At 39.7% G+C, this 18,309-nt stretch overlaps 1 protein-coding gene and 1 pseudogene across 1 annotated transcript; both read right to left on the bottom strand.

The window, feature by feature from the left end:
* Positions 1-212: 212 nt before the first annotated feature.
* CLEC4E (C-type lectin domain family 4 member E) lies at positions 213-6,649 on the bottom strand. The gene is made up of 6 exons (XM_069081027.1): positions 6,438-6,649; positions 5,918-6,010; positions 4,982-5,077; positions 3,309-3,460; positions 2,183-2,298; positions 213-1,242 (listed from the first exon to the last, which is right to left on the bottom strand). Exons 1-6 carry the CDS (start codon positions 6,472-6,474, stop codon positions 1,077-1,079), a joined length of 660 nt encoding a protein of 219 aa, XP_068937128.1. The 5' UTR covers positions 6,475-6,649; the 3' UTR covers positions 213-1,076.
* A 1,750-nt stretch (positions 6,650-8,399) lies between these two features.
* On the bottom strand, positions 8,400-9,417 carry LOC138156225 (28S rRNA (cytosine-C(5))-methyltransferase pseudogene; annotated as a pseudogene).
* Positions 9,418-18,309: the final 8,892 nt, after the last annotated feature.

Consider the following 18,309-nt stretch of genomic DNA (forward strand, 5'->3'; position numbering starts at 1 on the left):
CCAACTTGACCCACTAGAAATTTTGGGAATTTCCCCTTGGGTAAGATAGGAAATTCAAGATCTATTCTCTTATAAGATCTCAACAGCTTCTCATTGCCTACTGAACTGATGGAAAGTAAAACATGAAAAGTAACTATAACATCAACAAATTGATTAAAATAATAAATCAAATTAACAGAAAAAAGAAAAAGAATAATGGAGAAAGGCAAAAGGAGAATCTGGTAGTTTTATTTTAACTAATATTTAAGTGATCAAGCTTACAGGTAGTTCAACCACAAATTACATTTACAGGGATGAATAATCAAATACTTGATGTTACATTCTGATCTGATCTAGGAAGGGGAAGAGCTTGAAAGGCTGAAACAGAATGAAATAGACAGAGACAGAGAAACAAAGAGAGACACAGAGAAACAATATAAGTAAGTCCAAGGAGCTTGGGATTCAACAAGATAATAGGAAGAAAGGCTACTTTGGAAAGAGGAAGGCAATTGGGTATAGATAGAATTTTGTTTTTAAATAAAGGATAGAAACTAAGTGTTAAAAGAAAAAGTAAATTTACATTATATTATTATCTTATTTATATCATTTTGTTATGTATTCACATAAACATAACTGATGGGAAAAAACACAAACTTAACAATTATAATCCTAAAATAAAGAAAACAAAATCCAACATTTGCTGTCTTGTAAGAAACATAATTAAAACATAGGCACATACAGAATGAAAATGAGGGATGAAACAAAATCTGTTATGTTCCAGGTCTCTCTAAAAAAAAAAAGAAGTTGCAAATAAGATCTCAAATAAGACAACAATTAATATTTTTAAAATCTAAAGCAATGGTTCTCAAAATCTCAGGACCTCTTTAAACTTTTAAAAATTATTTAGGACCCCAAAGAGCTTTTGCTATGTGGGTTATATCTATCAGTATTTACCATGTTAGAAATTAAAACAGATAAATTTTTTAGTTACTCATTTATTAATTCATTTGAAAATAACAATTATAAACCCATTATATGTTAACATAAATAACATTTCACTCTTTGTTACTATACATTTAAAGCATATATTCTCTCTACTATTTTTTCTCAGCCGAAACCCTTTTCACTGGTATCTCACAAATTCTATACATCTTGAAGAAGCATGTTATATCATTCCAGTTGTGATTTGCATTTGAACTGTCTCTTATGGTTACACAGTCCTCAACCGTGGCAAGGTTGTTTGGCTCCCCTACATCCCAGAAGCTGTAAGAAATATGAAAGATGTTAATTCTTGGGGTGCATGATTGGGTAAAGGAAGGTTAATTTTGGTTTCATATCTTTGGCACTCATCTTTCCATCTTCAGTTTTTTATGTACAGGTCATTTAATTGGCCAAGCACAATCTATAAATTGATGACATCCCCCAGGAGCAGCAGTGATATAATGGGGAAAAGCCCTGAATTTGATATCAGAAAATCTTGAGTCTGCTTATCCTATTTCTGTCACCAGACATATAACCTTCAATATGCCATTTAATCTCTCTGAGTTTCCGTTTCCTCACCTGTTTTTAAATAGGTACCCTCCTTACTATAGTAGGTTTCTTTAAGATGACCACTTGGCATAATCTGTGTTTGTGTGTGTGTATGTGTGTGTGTGTGTGTGTGTGTGTATGAAGTGACTTACAAGCTACAACTTCTGAATTCTGAAAAATAAAAGCATGGAGAAATATATTTTCAGGGATTTTTTCCTTACATCCAGATCATTGAAGTCTACCCTCTCTCTCAAATGCCTTATTTTTTCCTTATTTATTACTAACCCTGAGCTCAGAATTTTTAATGCTTTTGATTTCGTGGTCTCTCTTCCATTTTATAAGCCTTGTTCATTCATTGATTCATTTGTTTCTTTCTTCTTTTTTTCCTTCCTCCTCCTCCTCCTCCTTTTCCTTCTCTTCTGTCCCTATCTCTTTGTGTCTTTCTGTTTTTGTCTGTCTCTGTCTCTGTCTCTCCCTCTCCCTCTTCCTCCCCCCCCTCTCTCTCTGTCTCTGTCTCTCTCTGTCTCTCTGTCTCTGTCTGTCTGTCTCTCTCTCTCTCTCTGTCTCTCTCTCTCAGTAAAAAATGCCCCCCTGAGACTCTCCTTTAACTGTGATTCATGGAAAGAAGTGGGAGGAGATAATTGGGATCAGATTCCTTCAGGAAGGAAATCACCTCAAATTTTCGTTGAATGGTGTGCCATCCACCCACTGCCATTCACCATCAAACACTTGGTCTGTCAGCCCAATGTAAAACTCTCTTCCACTGGGTTTTGCTTGGAAAAGGAAATGCTACAGGAAAACACAATTGAACAAGTTGGAGATTGCTAGTTTTAGCACATGATCAGGCAAAGACAGTAACTACCAAATGTGGAAAGATGTGAAATTTGAGAATCTAGCATGGAGAGATGAATGAACACACAGATTTGATTGAAAGAAGCCTTAAAGATCATCTCCTCATAAACAGTGCTTGAACTGGATCTAGGAATATTTGGGTTAAAATTCTACTGTGGACAAGAATCTTTACCCAAGAAGAAGCTTAAGTCTTCTCATCTGAAAAATGGGGATAATAACACCTATACTATCTCTGCACAGGGATCCAATAAAATAATATTTGTAAAGTATTTTATTAATTTAAAGTGCTTTGTTAATATCAGTTATTATTAGTATTGGTGTCCATTCATCCCTTAACATTCAAAAGATAGGAAAACATATTTTTTTAGTCTGATTCACCCTATCTGGCTGAGGCTGGAAGTACAATGGATGCTCAGAAGCTCCTTCCCAATTCTGATAGTCATGGAAATTTTAATTCACTCCATTTTTCTGACCTGGAACAGTTTGACCCTTCTTAGATAGGCTGGGACCCCATTCTCCGGGAGGAAGGAGTCACCATATTTGTGCTATACTTTGTGTGGACACCCAATCAGCTTTAAACCTACTGTAACTTAGAACAACCTAGCTCAGATGATCTACCAGCCTCAGACTCCTCCAATAACAAGAATTAAAAGATTTGTGCTGTCATAACTGATGATGTAAGTTATTCTTAAAATACACCAGAAAGGAAATTATTACCTTCCTCACAGGTTTATCAATGCCCAATAAATTCTTTCTCATCCTCACATATAAAACCTATGATATAGGTTCTTCTTTTTCCAGGGAAATAGGTTGTGGTGGTTGGGAAGTAACATGTATATGTAAATGAACACACTATTTCATCTTGAACCATGAACAACTAGAAAAGGTGATGGACTCATTGGGCTATATTGACTCCTGTGGAAAACCAGCTATGTTTCTCAAGATACCTGCTCCTCTTCTGTGTTTATAACTGCCAGAATGCCCCCCATTTCTTCACAGTTCCTCATACTTGCAATCCAAGTCATGGTGTCATTAGAGAAGAAGTAACAGCTAGATTGAAATTTTTTCCAATTCAGTGGACAGCAAGTATTGATAATTCCTAAAGAGAGTTTGAAGTTACAGTGAGCATCCCATTGGAAAAGAGGATAAGGACAGAAGATTTTCATTAGGACTAGCCTAAGCCACTGGGAAATCAAGTCCATCTACCAAGCCTTAATACAAAATGAAGCTCATTCTAGTCCTACTCTCAGATTCTAGTCAATTTTATTATGTTTCATCATACCATTTTCTTCCTCTTGGGTGTCAATTCATAACCTATGGTTTCCTGTACATCAGTATAATTCAATACACTTTACATTTATTAAGAGCCTCTAACATATTCAGGACAGTGGAGCTACAGTCTTCAGATAAAGGCGATACTAAACCTAGAGTCAGGAAGACCTGACTTCCTACACTTAGAAGCTGTATGACCCTGGGAAAATCTCTTTCTCAGCTCACCTCAGTTTTCTTGACTATAAAATGAGAATGACAATAATAGCACCTACAATGCAGGGTTGTTGCAAGAATCAAACTAGATATTATTTGTCAAAGATGCTGAATACAGTGTCTGGGGTGTAGCAGGCACTATATAAAAGCTTATTCCCTTCCCCTCTTTCTTTGCCCATAAGAGGCATATAGTTTAAGAGAGAAAATAAGATCTGTAAATAAATAAACATAATACAAATTAAAAATGATAAAGTACAAAAGAGAAGTCCAAAGAAGATGTTATTAGAGATTTGAAAAAGGAGAGACATAACTATAAGTATCTTGCTTCCTACTGTGGGAAGAGATGAAAGTGTTTTTCCATGAATAGCACAAAAGTAACTCCTCTGTGCTTTTTTTTGGCTTTTTGTAGGGCAATTGGGGTTAAGTGACTTGCCCAAGGTCACACGGCTAGTTTTGTGTTAAGTGTCGGAGGCCAGATTTGGACTGAGGTCCTCCTGACTTCAGGGCCAGTGCTCTATTTACTGCGCCACCTAGCTGCCCCTCCTCTGTACTTTTGTCAAAGTGTGTAGGCAGCCTCTTTCCCATTCATACTCTTTGCCCTCTCCATCTGAGGTTCAGAAAAGGAAATGACTTACTTGAAATTGAGAACTGGAATGAATCTAGCAATCCTAGAAAGTGAATTTCTGAAGTGTTTTCCAAATCCCCACTCTAAAAGCATATTCCTCTTTCGCTTACTTTCTGGTTTTGGAAGTAGGTAACAATTGAAATGGAGGACAAGACTACCATTATTATTGTTAAAGCAAATAAATGCCCCATCTCTTCTGATCCCTTAAATTCATTCTTTTCTCCCCTGTTTTTCCACCCTGACAAAATTTGTCATTCCATTATCCTGTGCATGTCCCTTTTCCTGTATTCAGCCTCCCAAGAAGTGGTCAATATGAACTTGTAGCGATCTTCTACACCATGCCAATCATTTGGATTGGATTGCTCGGTTGATCTATTGAGGATCTGGGCTTAATTTAACTATTATTTACTTATCTTTCCTGCTCTCCTTCCCAAGTGCTCTGAAATTAGCCTATATTCATACAAGGAATGTGGGCGTATGAATGAGTTCCTTATTTGATGAATGGCAAACCTGAGGCTTCAGTAGAGCAAGTGGGTCCATTGAAATGGTCAGCCAAATCGAACTGATTCTTTTCTTCACAGCCCCTTGAGAATATGCGATATGACACTAAAAAAAAGCAAGAATGGCATGGTCTTTTACTTTCAAGACTACTTTTCTCTTCTGTCTTCTTTTCCTTCATCACAAAGAGGCACTAGATTATAGTCTGTGATTCTCTTAAAGTACCTTACTCAAAAAAAGAAAATGTAGTCTTATATCTTTTGGTTTCCACCTTCCTAGTCCATCTCCCCTGATACTCTCCCTCAGGTACAAGATCAGGGTCCAGGTTTAAAATTTAAAAAGGAAGGAAGGAAGGAAGGAAGGAAGGAAGGAAGGAAGGAAGGAAGGAAGGAAGGAAGGAAGGAAGGAAGGGAGGGAGGGAAGAGAAAGAAAAAAGGAAGAGAGAAGGAAGGAAGGAGTAAAGAAAGGAAGGACCTTTTTGCTGATTCTGCTTGTTAAGGTATTTTAGTTTGTTGTTCTGTTTTCTTTCACAGTATGACTATATGGAAATATGCTTTGTATGATATCAAATTATAATGTGTATCAATTTTATTGCCTTCTTAATGAGGGAGGAGGCAAAAAGAGGAGAAAATTTGGACCTTAATACAAAAAAAGTGTTACTTTTACATGTAATTGGGAAAAAAGTAAAATTTTAAATTTTGAGAAAAAAAAAAGAAAGGAAGGAAGGGAGGGAGGTTGTACCACGAGGGATATTGCACCCAGAGTATGGTGATGTATCTGCACTGTAGATAAATGACCCAAACTTAGATGTTTAACCCAAAAGATGCCACATGAAGAAGAGAATAAAGGAAATAATCAGAGGCCCTCGGTGGGAAAAGAGGGAGTAAAAGGAACAAGAAAGAACAGACTTAACTCCCACATGCATGTGATAGGCAAAGTTCAACTTACCAACACATTTGGTGATGAAACAAGAACTGAGAAACAATGTAGAAATTCCAGCAATAACGCAGTAACATAGAGGAGAATTGTACCCTATTCTCTCTGTGGAGACAGAACATCCCAGACAAAGGATCTCATAAGGATAACGGAACACAGCATGGTCCTTTTCCAGATCTAAAGTTTATCTTCATTAATACTGTAAAAAATCCTAAAATATAAATCTAACTAGGACCCAGATCCCACAAAATTCTCCCTTTCCTAGCTATTTCCTTTCCTTCCTACCTCCATCTTTGCCATTGTTTTCTCTTTCAACCGTTTTCGTTTTAACTGTCTTTCCCCAGACCTCCTGTTTCTCAATCTCTAACCACTTGCCTTCACCACCACTCTGCTGTGGGTTTTTTTTTCCCCTGCAATTCCTTTTCATTCTCATCCACCACTCACTCCTTTTCCAATCACCCTTTCTCTCTCCCTTCACCACCCCACCCAAGGAATAATTCTAAGAACCGAAAGAGAGAATCAGCAATGTCACCTGTGTTTTCCACTGCAGAATCTTTGGGGGGATCCATTTCTCTTCTCTGTCTCTCACTAACTTAAGAATCTTTTCTTGTGAATGATGTTCAGGAAAGATGATTTTGAAAGCTTGAACCCTCCTCAGTCATTCTATAAGTGCATACTGTTCCCAGTGATTATAGAATAGTCTATTTCCCTTGGGCAACGTGAGCTTACAATAAGATTTCCCCACTTATGTAAGAGGTGTCAGCTTCCTGTCTGGACTCCAGCACTGTATTTCGTCAAGTCTGTTCACTCTAACAAACAGCAACAGAATGGAAATGAAGAAGTAGCACTGAAAACATCCACAAGTCAGATTAGCTGGGGGAAGACCAATAGCTTTGATTTCTTGATTTGTTTTGTAGTTGCAGGAGGGCTATCGTATTATAGACTCAGAGTTTAAAGGGGCATTAGAAGCTACCTACTTCAATTCCTTTGTTTTACAATTGAGGAAACTGAGGCCCACAGAGGTGAAGCCATTTGCCCAAGGCCACACAGGTAGTAATGGTAGCCATTTATCCCCACGGCCTCATCCAGTGCTCATTCCATGGTATTTCCTTGGTATATGTTTTTATTTCTTTTGTTTTTTGCTTTTTGGAGGGGGGAAGGAAGGGCAACTGGGGCTAAATGACTTGCCCAAGGTCACACAGCTAGAAAGTGTTAAGTGTCTGAGACCATATTTGAACTCAGGTCCTCCTGACTCCAGAGCCACCCCAATATATGTTTTTAACGACTAAGTAAATCCCATTTCTTTCATGAAGCCTTCTCAGACTACTCTACCTATGTGGATTATTTTCCTTTTCTGAATTCCATTTGTACCCCACTGTTTGGGATTTGTAATATACTTTCTTATATTTTCCCCTAATGGTTTTATGGATTCTAGTCCTATTTGACCCCCCAAAAAGTATGAGGCATGGATCTTACCATTTAATTCTTTTGCACCACCATCACTCAACTCCCCCACATGGTCCTAAGCATATTAGATATGTCTAATAAATATAAGATGACAAGGGCCTGCACCAGAGTGGTGGTGGTGTCAGAGGAGAGAAGACAGTTTATTTGAGAGATGTTGCAAAGGAGAAATGGTGACAGTTCTTGAAACAGTTTGGATATTGGGAGTGAGAGAGAGTGAGGACTTCAGAATGATTGCTTGGTTGTGAACCTGAGGGCCTGGGCGGATGATGTTGCCCTGGGGCTTCAATAATAGGAAAGGCAGGATGTGGGGAGGGTTTAGGAGGAAAGATAATGAGTTCTGTTTTGGACCTATTGAATTTAACATGTCTATTGGACATCCAGGTTTGAGATGTCTGAAAAGAAGTTAGAAATGTGAGCTTGGGGTTCAGCAGAAAGATTGGGACAGGAAAGGTAGATTTGAGAATCATCAACATAGAGATGGCAATTAAATCCATGGAAACTGATGGGATCACCAAATAAAGTATAGGAGAGGAGAAGAGGATCCAGGACAGGGCCTGAGGGACACCTGCAGGTAGAGGGTATCATATGGAGGAGGATTCAGCAAAGGAGACAGAAGGAGCTGTCAGATAGATAGAAGGAGAGATACATAAACCACCCACCTCCTTTCCTAACTACACATTTCCTCATTACAACTTTTTATGACATTCTTTGACCAAAAGCCATCATTAGAAATTTGTCACAATTTCCTCATACCAATCATTGCTCCATGGGTCTTCTAGATTACTATAAAAGCACTTTTTTTTCCCAAATAGGTCCTTATTTTTTTATCCAGAGGTGGGGATGGGCATATTTATGTGTATACGAGGAGAAAGGGAAGGTTAACTGGACTGTGTCTAAGTCAGACAAGGCTTCTCACCCAAAGATGAAGCCAAGCCCCTGAAAGAAGCTCACAGGGGACTACCTGGGCTTTTAGCTGCCCATCAGTCAGTCTGGAGTCTGTGGGGTCAGCTACTGCATCACTGAGGTACTACATTGGAAAACTTCTTGAACCTGGCAATGAAGAAGCCATCCATGTTGTGTGTATGGGGGTGGAAATGTCAGGTAGAGCAAAGCGTGGGATGGAATCGATGTTCTCTGAAGTAGGTGAAGCCCTCCTGGCCAAAGGCCAGTCCCATGGACACCAGTCTCCAGAGGAGACTCTCCAGAGAGTACAGTCTCCAGAGGAGTAGTATGTAGCCAGATCAGGTACTCAGTCCAAGACCGACCTTCCTCTGGCTGAGACCCAAATCCCACAGCACCCCCACAGTGTCCTCGATTCTCTGGGGTATGGACTGCACCTCTGGAGCCTGGACATTCTCTTGCTCTGTAGCCAGAGGGCAATACAAATTCTTCATCCTTGTCCAAGTTCATCCAAAGATCCCCATTTTCTTCAATGTCATTTTTGGATTTTGGCTGGGGAGAGTATTCTGTTTCCTTCTCCTCATCAGTGTCTTCTGAACTCCCCTAACTCAGCATCTCTGCTTCCTGGGCCCTTTGCTTCCAAGCAGCCTTCTCAATGGGCAAAAGTTCAACATCTTCATCAGTTCTTCTTCCAAGACTACACCATAGTCATCTCCCATAGCACTTCACTATCCATAGAAGCCCAACTAACCCCTTTGCTCCCTGCATCATTATCTCAGAGTCCTCCTCTCCTTCACTGTTATGAGGGGGGTCTGGGTGTTTTTTACCCTTAGCAGGCACAAGCAATGCTTTATTTCCAATTTCGAGCACAGAGGCCTAGGGTCATTCTTCCCAGATGGCTGGACAGCACCTTTTTTTGTTAGAGGCTTTGAACTAGGAGATAGTTTTGTGGTTTCAGGAACCCCTGCAGACTCTGATCTCTTCTTGGCTTCCCTCTTCCTTGCATGGCTAGAGAGCCGCTTCCCACTTTCATCACCAACTGGGGGCAAGAATTTGGCGAGCTCACTTTCAGCACCCTTCTATTTATGGGCCTTTTGTCCAGGCCCATACTTCTCCTTCTTGATGGGGTCCAACTTGCGCCCCATGATGCTGCCAAGTACTGGGTCCATGTGCCAGGTCCTTATCTTGATAGTACATTATGGTTTCTATTAGTTTCAGATGCTTCTGAGAAAAGTAGGTATGAGCATTTTGTTAAAATTCATTCCCTAGGAATTTCAGTTTCATTATAAATATTGGGCAAGATAGAGTGGACTTAAATCTTAACAGAAGGGATTTAAATTAGACATAAGAAAATTAATTTTCTACCTCTGGCTTTCATGGAGGAAGGCTATATGAAAAGGAGGGAGAGAAATTGAAGAACGTGAACAGAACAAGAGGGCAAAGAAAATAATGTAACTGAACTGGAAGGGTTCAGATTATTGAAGTGTATCAGAGATCAAATTTGGGGAGGAATGATTTGAAGGAAATTAAGGAAAATTTGAAGAACAATTTCCAGACCAAGATACTGTTCTAGAACCCATTTCTAGGCTATTAAAAAAAAAAAAGCAAGATCAAGGACAACTTGAGAAGATCTAAAAGAATGATGGTAGATTGGGGGGGGGTAGGACTATGAAATAGAAACTGAAGTACACACATACACACAAAGACAAAATAAATGTAGTTGGCAATACAAAGCAAGATAAGCAAGAAGAGATAAGTGGAACAAATAGTTAGAGAAATTGATAAGAGTGGATCAGTGAGTGGCAAGTACTAGTGAAACGGGAGATTCACACAAGGCTTAAGAAGTGAGAGCAACTGGTGTGGTGGTGTTGAGACAGCAGAAAGTATTTTGAATGGAGTTGCCAAGTTATTAAGGAGTGAAAATTAGCTGGAAAAAAAATTTTCAGTAGGTGTTTAGGATTGAAGTATAACACCCAAAAGTACAGTAGTTAAAAGAAAGGACATTAAAATTTCAACAGTTATGGAGATTAAAGTTTGTAGTGACTTGCATCAGATATGCAATGTTTATATTTCTTCCCTAGCTGAGTGGCTATTATCTGCATTCCAGGGGTAGGCTGAACTCCCTCCTGGAAGAGAAAGTGAAAGAACTAGAACAGTTCTCCATATTCCAGGATATTAGGGAGAATGAAAGATACCTAAAAGAAAGAGAAGACTTCACTGGGGGCTGAAGGCGAAGGGAGCCTGGGTGGAAGATGACCCTTATCAGGAGGAGAGGCCATGAAAGAGTGTTACATAGAGAAGAAAGAAAAGGGAAAGGAAATCTGTACAATTAAAGGTTTTGGGGTTGTTGTTGTTTTTTGCTTTTTGGAGGGCAATTGGGGTTAAGTGACTTGCCTAAGGTCACACAGCTAGTTTTTTTGTTAAGTGTCTAAGGCTGGATTTGAACTCAGGTCCTCCTGACTCCAGGGCTAGTGTTCTATTCACCACACCACCTAGCCTGCCCCCAACAATTAAAGCTTTTAAACAGGTCCCTGATGTTGAATGATCTGAGAATGGAGAAGCCATGAGTGAGAGCTCACCTAGGAAGGGGCAGAAGAAGAGAATAGTGGAGAGTTGCACTACAGCAGCTATTTGTAGACCCGATAATAATTGAGTCTTTTAATATTGATTATTGTCTTCCTAGACCACATATGCAAAACCTACAGAATATCTACCAAGACTTATTAAAGCAGATGACCATTACCTATGGTGATTCACATGGGCTAAAATGATGATTCCAACAAATAGTACTGTGCATAATTATAATTTTTATGATTATAAAGTACCAGGCAAGAAACTAGAGAGATTGCATTTTCTTCACTGTTATCCATTGAAGGCAAGGAATACAGAAGAGAGAAAAATTAATTTGGGAAGTGAACAGTTGGCTAAGGATATGGTGGTGTCTGAAAATGGTATTTGGATTTCTGGATCACATTTTACAATAGTGTTGACAGATTCCTGGCCAGAAATGGAGTACACCTAACAAGGGTAGATAAGAATGTATTTGCTGGGTATTTTTCAAATCTATTCAACTGGTCTTAAACTAAAAAGGATAGAGGAAGAATGAGATTGCCTGTGTATATATACCAAAGTTAGATATTATAGAGAAATTTAAAAGGCCAAAAAAGGAAGAGTAATAAAAATTGATGGAAGAGAAATTCAAGGAAAGAGGTAGGAGTAAAAAAAAAATGAATTCAAATGGCTATTAAATGCCCAACTAAGTGGGAAGAGGTACCATTAAGACTTGATGAGATGCTACCCATAACTGGACTGTGGTGCTAGATGTTTATATCTTATGACAAAAAAAAGATAGGAATTCTGGGTAAGATAGCCCCATGAAAAGTGCAAAGGAGCCCAACTTGTCCTGCTTTTACCCCAGCAGTGATCTAAAAAGAGTACAGATCAAATAAACTCTGTAAATGAAATAATCCTTTTCCCCTCTACTACCGCTCTCTCCCCTTCTCACTCAAGCTGTGATCACAGGTTCTCAATCTTCCTTTCTTTCCTTTTTACCTCCTTTTCATGATCCCTACTCTAAAGGTGGAGTTTATTTTGCTTCTCTCCATCTTACACCCATCCCCCTCCCTTCTCTGTCCTCAACTATTTCTCTGCTTTTTAATTTATTCCTATAGAAAACTCGGATTGTGTGATTGTGTTCAATCTTCCCTTTGTCTAGTTCAGATGAAAGTGAGGTTCATGTAATACTCATTCTTCCCTACTCCATTCTCAATATTTCTATACTCTTCATCCCAGGTAGTCTGATTTAGTGAGATAAGTTCCCTCTCTTACCCTACTATGTTCTCCTTTTCCTCCCTTTTCTCTCTTCTTTTAAAAGCACAAAGTTCACTCTTGATCAAATATGAACTCACTCAACCCTAGGTACTTGCTCATTACCTAGACCCCTCTCCTTTTTTTTTCTTTGTCCTTTTAACACTTCTTTTAAGGATGAAACATTTATTCAAAGTCATTCTCCTGAGATAGAGCCCCCAACTCAGTCTTTGAAAGAAAGAACTGATACAGATAACTAGCTCTGGAAAACGGAGTGATGCAGAGAGAAGAGAGGGGCTGTACTCAAAGAATAAAGTCACATGACCCCAGGAAAGGAGGAACCCTGTTTTCTCAGTGATGGTAATCTAGCAAAACAGTTAGGAGTTCCCCAGTCAAGTCAGGAGCTATAGGAACACAAGCTAATATTGTGAAATAACAGTGATGAAGCAACAGAGGAATTCCAGAACTAAGCATTCTGGCACAACAGATTACTTCCTCCTGCCCAATAGCAAGTTCAGGGACCAAACAAAAAAGTTTCTGGACCAAGGTGAAATTAAAAAGCAGAAACAGAAAAGGAACAGTCACACTATGGAGGACTAAACTTCTATCATACTTTTATGGATAATGTGAATTAAGAAGGTCATATAGTTTCAAAGAAGGAGGTCAATTCTCTAGCTATCTTCGGATGATTTCTCCTTGGGGAAAATCCTCAGCCTGGAACACAATTGCTACCTCTGGACCCCACCATCTTGGTAGCTGGAGAAAACAGACTCTTAGTCTCTTACACTGCTTCAATGCATTCTTACTACTAAAGCAGTTAATTCCCCAATTCCCTGAAGACTTTTGGCAGCAACACATGGCTAGTCTTTGTGCCATCCCACTTCAAAATGGAGTCAAGTGGAATATTGTGAGGGGGGAGAAAGGAAGAGAGAGAGCTTCCTCAACATTGGAATGAGTCCTGGGGCAGAGCCTATCTGGATGAAGAAGACTTTAAACATGCCTATTCTATAAGAGCCCTAGGACTCTATGGACCCCTGGCTTAATTAATCAAGAGTCAGTTAGGTAGTTTTTTGTCTTTCATTATCAAAAAGGACCATGACGTCAGGAAGGTGATTCCATGACTTACATCACTTCCAATGACTTAAATTGGATTTAAGTGAGGCAGGGCTGTGTAAAGTCACGAGCCTCACTTTTTCCTCTAAAGCTATTTGGGTCCAGTGGGCAGATACAGATCACAATGACTGGAGATGGCCCCTGGCTTTCTCTCTCTTGTAAACCAAAGACCCAGCTAAGTGATGTGGTATATAGATTACTGGGGCTGGTGTTGGAAAGACTTGAGTTCAAAATTCAGCCTCAGACACTTATTACTTAGTACTGCTGGGTAAGTCACTCAACTGCTGTCTTCCTCAGTTTCCTCCACTGTAAATGGGGATAATAATAGCAGTGACCCAGGGTTATTGTGACGATCAAACTAGAGAATATTTTCAGAGCACTTAGCACAATGCCTGGTACATAGTAGGGCTTAATAAATACTTGTTCTCACCCTTCCCCGATCACCATCATGAGGCAGGACCAAGTATTTGATACCTGCCCTGCTGTTTTTCACATATTCCTCCACCACCACTTTCTCAGAAATTGATAATCAAATCAACCTTATCTTTGCTGCTGTGAAGGGCATGTCAATTTATTGCCCTAAGGCTCTACTAAGAATCCTTGTGATTGAGAATGACTCTGCATGAGAAAACAGGGAGATGTGGCAGGGGAAGGAGGCTTTGGTCTAAGCATGCTACCACTCAGAATCACAAGACTCAGCATGGATAGGCTGCCTAGCCAAAGCCCCCTTCTCTGGCTACAACACCCCATTCTCTAATACACATTCATGTCAGCCCCACCCCACCCAAGAAATCCCTATCCCATTTCTACCCACCTTCCATTGTGCCCTCTGATACTCTTGTTCTATTGTTAAATATCCCTTCACATTATACCTATATCTTACCCCTAGAAATTGCTTGAAATATATTTTGCATAACCTTATACATGAGCACGTAATATTTTCTCAATATAAGTTCTTTGAGGAAGAGAAGCAAGAATTTTTTCTTGTATCCACAGGGCCTAGCATAGTAGGCATTTCATAAATGCTTATTGGATTGAGCTGTAAAACAGTGCTTATCAATGTCTCCCCCAAAGCCAGCATTCAGAACTGGATATACTATTCCAAGTGTGGTCTGATTAGAGCAGAATAGAGAATGACTTTATAGAGAACGTCCTCATTCTTGCCACTATAATTCTCTTATGACAGCATAAGATTGTGCTGCCCATGGAAGCTCCCTCCATTTATGACCACCATGGTATGGAGTAACACAGAGAAACCCAGACTGGTCTAAGTCCTTTATTAAATAGACACAGCACTAGTTGATTACTGTGGAGGAAATGGATTTGTTCATTCATCTTCCCTTCTGGATAGAGGTACTCATATTCAATAAGCCTCAACTCACTCTCCTTTAAAGACCATTATGGTCTTAAGCAAATGTCCTTGAAACATCAGTCCTAGATGTCCCGCCTCTGTTGTTTTCTTCCCCTCATTTAATATCATTTACATAGATTAGCATAACTTTCACATGCTCAGTACAAGTTCCAGTTGGGATAGATCTCTTTTTTCTAGGAATCGTCCTACAGAGTTGGCATTTCAGTGACTTGATTCATCCTCTGACAGTCTTGATCAATTCTCCGCTGATGATGCTTGAAGTATTTTTGTAGCTATCTTCTTTCTACTAGTGTCTGGCAATTCTGTTGTATGAATTCCATAGACTCCTATTCCTTCTCTTTGTCCTGTCCCCTTCCTTCTCACCTTAAAGTAACATGTTACAGTCACTTTTTTGTGATTATGACCTTTTATAATACCTTGGTCAACCACCATCAATAGCAATTGCCATCCATCTTGGGTATAGGAACAAGTGTAGTCTACAAAGCGACAATTCCTACAGCTCCCTACTGAAGGGCCCAAAGGACTTTGGGGATTTGGGGCCATCTCTGGGACACCCTCAAACAATGAGACATTTAGACTTCAACATCTCTCTTGAAGTTGTCATTAATACAATTTATGAACTGTACAAAACAATTCTTCCGACAAGATCTCAACACTAAACTTAAACCTATGTAACTATCAAAAGGTTAGTTCTCTCCTTCTTTGGGAAACATATAGCTGGCCATCTGGTCCAGTCCAGTATCTATCCATCTATTGGTAATTCCTTGTGAATTATTTTTTAAACAGAGACAAAATGTCCAATGCCACTTCACCTGTCACCAGACCAGCCTCCAGCCTATTAACTGTCCATGCCAAATACTTATCCCATTCTTTGATACAGCCTTTGGGAAAAAAGGCCTACATGATTATAGTCAATTAGCTTCATCTATTCTTTGAACAGTTTCCTCAGCCTTATCCCATCATATAGGCCCATCATCCCCTGGATCTGCCAACTAATTAAAAATGTGAATTTCTGAGTCATGAGTTTTCTTACCTGACAGATGGGAGGGATGGATAAGATGCTTTCTAAGGTCCCTTATATCAGAACCTCACCTCAGACATCTTTTTCCAAATTCATTCTTTCCCCTGAAGCTATATACTATACCCTGTAGGCTGCATGACCACCCCAAGGCATTGTTTTAGAGCTACCCTGATGTCAAGGTCTGTCTCAAAAGTAACCTGTCAGACTCTCCACTAAACACAAGAAAAAAACCTTGAAATACCAAATCCCACATTAATCTTTCTGACTATTGCCTCTTCCTGTCCCTACACTGATACAACAAATAGAATGATAGACAATCCTAAATCTACCAAATGGGGCACTCCATCGTCCCTCTGCTAATCCGTGGTTCCAGGGACAGCTGAAGAGTCTCCAATTTATTCTCTCAATAAATTTTGTAGCATTTGGGCTGTAAGTATTCAATTATTCACATGGAATCCATTCAATGCCTATTAAGAAAGTTAAAAAGGCAAAAGATAGAAGAAGTTTTGAAATTGTGAAGACTCTTGACAAGCCATCCTCCCATCTAAAAAATGAAAAAAATTCATAAACCCTGGAAAGAAAACTTCACAAGAACAAACCAACCAACCTCTTGATTCATGTACCAGCTTCATGTAGCCCCTTGTCATAATTAATTTAGGGGACTAAAACTTATGCTGGCTTGACATACAAAGGTAAATCAGCTAAAATTTTATATTCCAAAAATCACTCCTTTCCAGGCCTTGTACTGTGGACTTCCTCTACTGTGCCTTGGATGCTTGCTCTCCCTCCCCTTTTTGGCTTCCTGTTATATACAATATTGTTTCACCCCATTCAAGTATAAGCTCCTTGAGAACAGGAACTGCTCATTTTCAATTTGGGAGGATGAATGATTTCCCAATTCAGATCTAGAGTCACTCCTTCCACTCTACCCTCCCCCACCCATAATCCTTTTTTTTTTTTTTTTGCTTTTTGGAGGGGGGAGGGCAGGGCAATTGGGGTTAAGTGACTTGCCCAAGGTCACACAGATAGTAAGTGTTAAGTATCTGAGGGGATTTGAACTCAGGTCCTCCTGACTCCAGGGCTGGTGCTCTATTAACTGCACCACCTAGCCACCCCCATTATCTTTTTTTTCCTCATTCCTCTCTTAGCTGCAATTTCCTGAAAGCTTTTTAACTTTCTCACTAAAACTATCACATGTTTCCTTGCACATAGTGAAATTTTTAAAGAAAAGAAATCTGAATACGATTTTTTTTTCTCCCAAACTCTCTTGTACTGCTAGGGAAACACACAATACCTTCCCCCAAATTAAATTAATGCCTGACACATCATGGAGTATGTATTTAAAAAGTAGGTACAAATGTATACATAATCCTACACACAAACACACACACTCAAAACCTTAAACCATAAAGACAACTTTAAAGTCATTATTTGCCTAAGAGAGATTAAACTTTAGTCAACTTTTCCAAATCTATGGCAATATTTCTATTCCTATAGGGGTGGCCAGGTAGTACAGTGAGTAAGAGCACCGACTCCAGTGTCGGGATGACCTGGAGATCGAATCCCGGGCTCAGACACTTAGCACCCACCCAGAAACACCTGGCCATGTAACCTTGAGCAAGTTACTTAACCCCAATTGCTTAGAGGTGGCCAGGTGGCTCAGCGAGTAAGAGCACCGGCTCCAGTGTCAGGGAGACTTGGATCGAATCCCGGGCTCAGATATTCAGCACCACACCCAGAAATAACTAGCTGTGTAACTGAGCAAGTTACTTAGCCCAAGTTGCTTTAAAAAAGAAAATTTCTATTCCTATAAAATAGAATTTGCACATCATTTGAAGGTCCCCTCCTTTTTCACAGGTGTCTGGGTCCTTTAAAGTCATAATTTATTTTTCCTTGTGTTATTATAATTATGTCTTCCCAGCTTACTGACATGCAATAGATTTCCAAGATTTCCCTTATGTGAAAGGCTTCCCGTCTCTTTCGGTTATCTGATAACATTTTGCAACCTGCTATGTAAAGTGATATCCCACATTCAGGGCAAGCACACTCCTCCTCCCAAATCCTAGTTCTTTTTCACAAATGCACCTGCTCCTTTAGTTCCTCTGTCCCCTGAATTCACTCTAACATCAGTGACCAGCTGGCATGTGAGCACACACCCTTCCTCTCTCAATTACAGCCTCCACCTCCTGCTGGTGTTCTCAAACATCCAAGATCACTTTCTGAAATGCATGAAGTCCCTCCACCACAATCTATGAGCAAGCACCCCTTTCTCTCTCTTGATCTAATTCCAGTCCCCTCAGATGAAATGCAATTGTCCTTTTCTGTCCTGGCCCCTGAGATTGAGAGTATTATAGAGGAAACTCAAGTGTAGCTAAGTACCTTTGTGCCTATGTAACCTATGTCAAGCTGAAATAAAAACAGCAAAAACTAAGATCTTTTTACAGATACAATCTAGGGGGCATTGAGTAGCACCAGAGTGCAGGAACGCCCAAGAAGGGCAGAGGAGGGGCAAGGTTAAATATTGTTCAATTGGGAGGGAATCTCATGAGAGGCACAGCCTCAAGAAGCTGTTACGTAAATTGTTTTGTATAACAACCAAAAGTCCCTAGAGAAGACTGGGGGAGTCTGAAGAGTGGTGACATCTGGGCCCTTTCTTTTCTCTTCTTTTTTTTCAACTGGTTTAGATAGTTCTCTTTTAACTGGTTTCAGTGCCCTAGATAATTC

This window comes from Petaurus breviceps, unplaced genomic scaffold (genome assembly GCF_028583685.1).
Source record: "Petaurus breviceps papuanus isolate PSGF00001 unplaced genomic scaffold, PetGlider_PUasm1.0 154, whole genome shotgun sequence".
Lineage (NCBI taxonomy): Eukaryota > Metazoa > Chordata > Mammalia > Diprotodontia > Petauridae > Petaurus > Petaurus breviceps.